This window comes from Atta colombica, unplaced genomic scaffold (genome assembly GCF_001594045.1).
Source record: "Atta colombica isolate Treedump-2 unplaced genomic scaffold, Acol1.0 scaffold207, whole genome shotgun sequence".
In the NCBI taxonomy this organism is placed as follows: Eukaryota; Metazoa; Arthropoda; class Insecta; order Hymenoptera; family Formicidae; genus Atta; species Atta colombica.
The window spans coordinates 2,855,333-2,863,783 of record NW_017259302.1 but is presented as its reverse complement, the minus strand read 5'-3'; the positions used below and the strand labels follow the sequence as shown (position 1 = coordinate 2,863,783).

Below are 8,451 nucleotides of genomic sequence, written 5' to 3'. Positions count from 1 at the left end.
TCTTTATTTTTTTATTTGTCTAAAAAATTATTTAGATCTTTTTATAAATTTAAACAAAAAAAAACAAATATAATTTTTAATTATTTTATTCTAAGTTTTTCTTTCAATTTGCAATTATAAATATAAATTAAAAATATATAATAGAAATCTATTGAATATAGAAAATACGTATAATCTATTATAAATGCTACAAATTATAGACCTTGATTTTTGTTTATTTTTATATCTACAATATATACTCACACATATTCGTTTACATTGTTATTATCCTATGAATGTATTGACGAATTATTTGCCGTTGAACAATTAGTAAACATTTGATCGTTTTAGCAATTACATCTCGATATGTTGAAAGACAAAGTATTTACTAAAAGCGCTATATATCGATTTCCAAAAATTTTTCAATTCGGACAGGCAAACGCAGCTTGTCGATTCTGCAAGAAAATATTTTGCTGCACAAAATGTCGCGATCGCCACGTGGACAAGGTGCATCCCAATGTGAACACCGATTGTCCCCTCTGCGCCTCTGAAATATTGCCGATACGACAGTGTGAGTCCACGAAACTGAACTTGGAGGATGAGAAATTATTGTGTCACATAGTTGACAAACATTTGCCATTACGTTGCCGGCTGTGCGGTGATTTGTTTGAATCCAGAGAAGATTTCAAGTCCGTTGGTAATTTACGAAGTGAATTAATAATAAGATCCAAACAGTTATTTGCAAAAATAAAGATATCATCCATGGGTTCCATTTAACTCACAACACGTGAAGTCATTTCACTCTTGTTATTTATCAAATATGAAACAAGGACAAAAGATTTTCGCAAGGATTGCGAAAGTCGAGCGCAGCCATGATTGAGTTTTAAAGTCAAATTTTTAAGGACAAATTTCATTAAAATTCTATCAATTTAGGCGCTTATTACCTTCAGAAAATATTTAATTATTATTATTATATAAAATACACATATATTATGTGATACTTCAGTATCACATAAAGAATTTAATATAATTTCTCTTTCATTCTTTTATTAGACAATAAATATTACGGTCTGTTAGAAATATATAGAAAGAAATGACTATCAAATACATGATATTTTTTTATCTATTTTATAAAATTTTATTTTTATTTGTAAAGTTTTGTCTCTATTTTAAAGTCTATTTAAAAGTTTTGTTACTTAGCATCGAAAATAGCACGAAAAAGATTATAATATAGAAAGTCAAAATTAAAATGTTTAAGTTTAAAATGTAAAAGTTTATAAGTAATAAAGTAAAAATTCTTTATTGTAACATTTTCTAAATGATATGTAACGTGTAAATTTTTGAAATCTGTAAATAGACTTTTTATATTCAATGTTGAGTATTTTTTATATTAAATTTCACATTTTTAAATGAAACTTTAGGTGCGTGCAAGTGGTTTGAACGTTGGAATTGTCTAACATCACCATCCAGCCACGAGCAGCTCGAGAAGAAATCAAAACAGTCTTCTATAAGCGAAAGCGACTGTAACGGCAGTAGATTTTGCACGCCGCCGGAAATCTATCGCAAGACCAGCACACCAATGCTTCTTGGTCAAAAGACTGGCTTTGAGACATTCTCCGTACCGGATTTCAGTTTTAAAACGCCTAAGACGGACTCGTCGTCGATCGCACAGGTCGCGATTTCGAAGACGCAGACGAGCGATTCGCAATTCTTTAGTTGTCTGCTGTACAGCTCAAACGAAGAGACGACGCCTTTTAGGATCTGCAAAGAAGAACAATTCGCTAAAAGTAATTCAGGCAGTAGACCGAGCGTCATGGAACAATTCGCTAGGAATAATTCAGGCAATAGACTGAGCATTATGGAAGTAGAGCAAGAAAAAATTACAAACAACGATACTAAGATAATAACTGCGAATGTAAATGAAGTGTTGTCTCCTGTAAATATGGACTTGACGCGGACCGAGGGTGGCATCCTGCAGGACTCGCCTATGTCAGATGATGTTTGTGAGGATGTCATGAAGAAGGTAAGATTCTCCGATCGATATGAAACCGCGGCGGAGTTTGGGGACTTGATGGAGTCCTGTGTGCGAACTATTCTCAACATGTCGATGGAGGAGAATGAGTCTCATGACGCGCAAAAGAGGGCTGCTGCAGCAGAAGATATTAAAGACGCAAATAAGAGAATGCAAATGAACAGCATAGAAAACACGAACACTCTGAAGGTCACGAATGACAACCAAGCTGAAGATACAACGCGTTCTTTAATACAACCCCCGGAAAATTTTTTAAACAATTCGCAAATCGGGATTGTGCAGGACAACACGAAAAATATAAAGAAGGAGAATCAAAATGCTGATGTAAACAATGAAGTAAACAATGGTTGGTCGATTATAAATCAAGATTCTAACAGAGTGTTGATGATGGTGCTGATGGAGAGCAATTCAGGAGGATTGACCACCGAGTTGATGCCTTTGATCAGTTCAGGTCTACAGAAATTGCAAGAACAACTTGTATCAAATCGTCAGTCTCTGAATACGGCTGAATCTACTAAGATTTGTAGAAGATCTATTACGACGATGAAGATGAGTGTCGAGAGTGTAGAGTCTGTAGAGAATTATTCTGCGGACAATGCAGGGAAAGGACAGTTTGCATTGTCTTCTCCCGTAGAAAGCAGCGAAAATAGTAATAATGGTGGATTTCTGTCATCCGTCGCGCAAGCTGTAAAGCACGCCTTAAAAAATCTATCTGGTCAGTTAAATTTTCAAAATCATTTACAAATGAACTATTTAAGCAATTGAAAGATAAGATGTCACGTTCGCGCGCAATAACTTTAACTTTTAGCTTTTTTCGAAATTTCAGTTCTGGGTTTGAGAGTACCGAAAAGCATTGAAGCAACTGAAGTAGTCCAACGACGAGAGATCGTCGAGAAATTGTCAACCTCGCCGAAATTATCCAGCGATGCCAGCAATAGCCAAGTTCGTCTTGGTAAACGGTCCCGTGAGACCGAAGTGTTCTTGAAGGAAGATCCAACTGAATTTTCACTGGACACAAGAAGTCCCCTCGCGAAACGTCAGAGAAGATGGTACAAGATGATTAGAGGACGCCTGCCGATTAACAGAATGCGGAATAGCCGCGAGACAACTTCGCCCAGAGGAATATCAAAAGAGACGCAGGTTTTCAGTCAAGGATCCTTGACTGTGGGCGACACAGTCTTGCCGCTTCCTGCGAGAGCATATCGAACTACAGACAATGCTTCTTATAACAAAAAAAAGATAGATATGACTGAATCAAGCAATAAGTAAATCAAGGAAAATCGAACAAAACATCGATAGGTTGTTCGATAGGAGGTTGCGGTTAACAGTGATGGTGGGGCGTATTTGATCAGTAGTAATTTTGGAGGTATCATACTGTCATTGTGGAAGAGACAATGGCAAACGTGACATATGCTACCAGAGTCTCCCAGGTTACCGTAAATCCCAAAAAGAGAAATCGATTCCCCGTTTCATAGTTTATCTAGCGTACTAATCAGTATCTTTAAAATTTTTTTTTAATTTTTTTATAGCATGACTTATTAAAATTAAAACTGCTTTGTATTGTGTTCTAATGTTTTGTTGTGCATTTTTAAAAATGGAATCTCTATTGCGAGAAACATGAGAAATGATTATGCAATTGGTAGATCTTTAAAAAAAACCGATTAATTAATTTTTGTTTGCTGTTAATATAAATTTGTTTTAGAAATAATTTTAATAAGATATTTTTTTGCGTAGAATAGTTGTTTCATTTTTAGTGAAATTATTTTATCTTTTATATTATTCAATAAAAAACTATTTTTATTTATAAAAAAACATAACACTGATTTCTCATGCAATTTTACTTAATATTTTGCAGAGAATATTTATCAGGAGATTTTATTGAAAATTGAAACTGATTTGAAGTTTGGATTCATCCCATCTATGTTTTATTTCTATTTATTTACTTTGGATGCTTTTCAATTGCAATATATCCCTTTTATGCATACAGTGGTACAAATTGTGTTCCAATTGCTGTAATCATCATCACAGCACTACCCATACTCAGTCCGTCGGCTGTGTAAACTTGTATTTTCTAATGATTGAATAGTTACTACCTCAAGCAGAACAACAAGTCATGATAATGTCAAAGTGATATTAAAATGAATCGGAAATGATTAAAAAAAATGATTGTTAGTGATCATTTTGGAATCATTCTGTTTGGATAACAGTGGCCATTATATAAATAAAAGAAGAAAATGCGGAAGAGAGGGAAACATTGGTTTTCATTACTATTACGGATTAAAAAGATGGTATGATATTAAAAAATGAAACTTTATCCGCGCGTGCGAAATCGTGTGCGTAATTTGATGCATTTAATTCCAGTTAGTCGTGCACAATGCTACACATTATACATTCCTGTGTATGTTCATGTCAAAATGTATTAAAAAGTTGGAAAAAATTCTTTAATTTTTGTAAAAAACAAATTGAAATTTAAAGTAATATAAAAAAATTAATCGAAATTCAATTATTTTTAAATTACTGTTTTATTTAAAGAATTAAAAAGGATTAAATCTATATAATTCCATTAGAAATAAAATTCTATTAGAAAATGTTCTTAAAACAATAGAAGATTCAGCATGCCAATTTTATATTTTATACTGTTATATCAATTTTATATTTTTTTGTTATTTTATTATATTGTTATACATATAATAATTTATATTGTACAGTATATTGAACATAAAATTTTTATTTTAGAACTCGCAAAGCACATTTAATACATAATGATGTTTTATATATAAAGTTACATAGATATGTTTGTATTCTAAAAAATTATGCGGTTTAAAAATGGATAAATTACACTAAATTGTTTTAATATTTTAGATATATTAGGTATGTGTTGCAATTATTTATAAATAAAGGCAATTTATGATCTTTTTTTTAAATATTGTATTTTCATTATTTGAATCTTCACAAATTAAATCTGTATTTCTTTTTCTTCTTACATTAGGCCTCTAGCCTGTGTTACACCTTTCTCATATGCTTGTGGCGCACACGCTGATTATTCAATGCCACAAGCATATGGGATCTACAGTTTTAATGCTGGTTCCGAAAGTGTTTCTGTGGGCAAGGATATTCTCGGGAGATTGCCGGTCTTTTCCGAGAGGAGACTCGAATATAAAAATTTTCTACTAGGATAAGTACTGCGATCGAATCCGAGATCTCTGACATGATAGACTAGTGCGCTGTCTGTTATCCCAAACAACACGAATGACTATTTGTCGTCTTATAATCGACTTTTTTCCAGTTGGCATAGTCGCCTGTTAACTTAAAGTCGATTGTTCTTAATTGACGTAAATCGATATTAGAATGCCGACTGTTAGTCGATTTTTTTTGAGACATTTGTCAAGTATTAGTCGACTATTAGTCGACATTCGGTCAACTTATAGTCGACTTCGTATTGTTTGGGATGACACGCTTGCGCTTATTTCTGTATTTGATTTATAATTAAATTAAAGACATAAATATGTGTCATGCCAATCTTGCAACATAATGACTTTAATCGCGGAAAAACCAAACATTACGAGCATTTAATATTGTTCGAAACAGTTGTAGTTCTTTCATTTCTTCCATAACTTATGAATTAATAATAGAAACATCAGATTATAGAAATTACCACATTAAATACAGCGTTTTAATGTAACGAGTATATCGATTGGAAGAAAATAATCAAATGCGAAAAACCAAGTTATAAATATTGCTTTTTCAAGATAATCTTTCGGTAACGTTTGATTTTTTCTACATTCAATTATTTTATTCTAATTATAAACACAATCTTAAATCTTTATATTAAAACACTGTGTTTAAAATGTGTTAATGTCTAATTGACGTTTTTATTCTTGATTCGTAATTATTAATTTAACAATATCAAAATTAAATTACATGAAAACAAGTGTAAAGCCTTTTAATTAAATTCTTATCTTAATTTGTTATTAATTACGCATATTAATTATCCATTTTATTAATCTCATCGGAAGTGTTTATAGATACGTCGAGTTTCGTCTATATAAATTAAGTTAAAATATAATATGGTCTAACGAAAATGCATAAGACGGATAATCCATTATGTGTCATTGCGTCGATTGGCATATCGTCGATTGGCAGCCTCATTCACAATTTGACTTCATTTTTACATAAATATATTTTACATAAATATATTAATAAAAGTTTATCGCTAAAAATGCTATGGTAGTTATTATCTAACTAAAAATTCTGACTGAAAAAACATTTCTAAATTGATTATATCTGACAATATTGTACTTTTATTTTTGGACGTAGTCTCGCTATTTAATAATATACCAATTATCAACTTAGTTTTAGAAAATATCTCAAGTAGTAGTGTCTTATTGAGAGGAATACTTGAGACATTCCAAAAATGGAATTTTTTAAAGCATTAAGATTAGTTTTTAATTCTACGTTCTTTGTGTTTAATAAAAAATTTTATAAATAAGATTTTTGGATTACCTGGGTTCACCATTATCTCCCTTAATGTCTAATATTATGTAAGATTTAGAGTTGTGTTCGCTAAAAAAATTATCAGTGATTGTCCTCTTTTTTTATGGAAGATATGTGATGAACATTGTTTTAGTTCTTGATATCTTGAATATTGATGAAATCTAAATACATTCTAAATACTTTTATAATTTTTATCATCTGAGATTAAGATTCACTATGGAATTTTGGGAGCAATACATTGAATTTTTTGGATGTTTGCTTGATTAAGAAGGGGATTTTCTCTCATTTTTTTATTTTGATATCATAAACTTACATTTTCAGGTTGATTTTTGAATTATTTTTTTTGCCCCTTTTTCATCCCCTTTCTTAAAAGATAGGTACAATAATCAGTCTAATTAATAGGATATTATCACATTCTTTTCATTATAATAATTTTGATAATATCATTAAGATTCTAAACAATGATTATCCTTTGAGTTTAATCTTTTCAATAAAGAAGTCTCTATAAAAAGTTTGATCAATTAAATCACAGTGTCTGAATGTCAGGAACATAGTGAACAGACTTTGTGAAAGTGAACAAAAAACAATGTTTTTTCATTCCCTGACATCTGACAAAATTAGGAATTTTGTTAATAATTTGCTGAAGTAATTGTTGTAATTTGCTGAAGAAGACTCCAAAGTGAGTCGAAATGTTCATGTAATTTTGTTTAATAGAATAAAAATAACAAAGAACATAATTCTTTATTTTGTGTACCAATGACAACACTGCATTCTTAATCCGTCCTTGGTATTCTCTACTTCTTGTTCGTTAACAATGTTTCTTTAGTATGTATGGCATATAGAGATATTAATAAATTAAATAGTTTTATTAAGGTACAAAAAGATATTCTGCCAACGTTATCTTATTTCAACGTGATTTATAAAATCGATTGTAAGAATTGTGACGTGTCATACATCGATCAAACGAGCAGATATTTAAAAACACACATCTTTCAACACAGAAAAATATTAATAAGAACATGACTCAATCTTTGTTCTTACATATCATAGAATTGAATTATCTCATGATTTTGATTGGGACAATGTTAAAATATTAATTGAAGAATGTTAAATAATAAATTATTATCAGAGATGATTTATATAAAGAAATAGAAACAAAGTTTAAATGACACGTTATTATTAGACGTTATTATTATATAAAAAAAGTTTATATAAAAAAAGAAAAAAATTTATATTAGGTTTGTAGCCCTTTTTTATATTGTTATTTAATTTTATTGAGCCTTTTGACATATTGTTTTGATTTATTAAATAATTTATTAAAAAATGTTTTTTTTTTAAATGTTAGTATTGACAATTTTTTCACATTATTTTTATTTTAAAAAATGAATCGAACAATTTAATAACAATATAATTATTCATAGTTTCGACAATTTGTTTGACTTCATGTATAATAAATTATTATTATTTTTCATAAAATCGTGATTCTCCGACATAATAAAAAAATGATTGTATTTCTTATGTAGCAAATCGGACAATTTGATGACCAAGTTTTAACAAGTATTGGACATCTAATAGTTTTAATCATTAACTCGTGTAGAGCATTCTCTCTTTAATGCGGTTTTTTCCGAATAATTTATTTTTGATTTTTGCATTATTAATTTGTTATTAATTTTTGCGTTATTAATGCAACGTTTGAAATGTATACGTTTATTTGCTTAATAAATGATGTTGTAATTTACACTCGAATATCCTTGGCTCATTATTGACATTATTTATGTTGTTAAATTTAATTATTTGAGCTTATTTTAATTTTGATTTTAAAATATAATAGATATTTATTTGATCAAAATTTCATTATCTCCTTTTTTCATTTTTAAAGATGTATTAGGTATGGGAAAAAGTTCGTTTCCCATTAGATGTAATGGGAAAAACGAACTTTTTCCTCT

At 29.9% G+C, this 8,451-nt stretch overlaps 1 protein-coding gene across 1 annotated transcript; it reads left to right on the top strand.

Annotated features, from left to right (window-relative positions):
* Positions 1–290: 290 nt before the first annotated feature.
* On the top strand, positions 291–3,345 carry LOC108687429. Its single transcript, XM_018193182.1, has 3 exons — positions 291–676; positions 1,401–2,726; positions 2,838–3,345. Exons 1-3 carry the CDS (start codon positions 346–348, stop codon positions 3,278–3,280), a joined length of 2,100 nt encoding a protein of 699 aa, XP_018048671.1. The 5' UTR covers positions 291–345; the 3' UTR covers positions 3,281–3,345.
* The last annotated feature ends 5,106 nt before the right edge of the window (positions 3,346–8,451 follow it).

Excerpts from the sequence above, each read along its gene's own strand:
- LOC108687429 (XM_018193182.1), top strand. The coding sequence starts at position 346 with ATGTTGAAAGACAAAGTATTTACTAAAAGCGCTATATATCGATTTCCA. Across the intron at positions 677-1,400 it reads AGAAGATTTCAAGTCCGTTG|GTGCGTGCAAGTGGTTTGAA; the intron begins GTAATTTACGAA and ends ATGAAACTTTAG. Across the intron at positions 2,727-2,837 it reads CGCCTTAAAAAATCTATCTG|TTCTGGGTTTGAGAGTACCG; the intron begins GTCAGTTAAATT and ends TCGAAATTTCAG.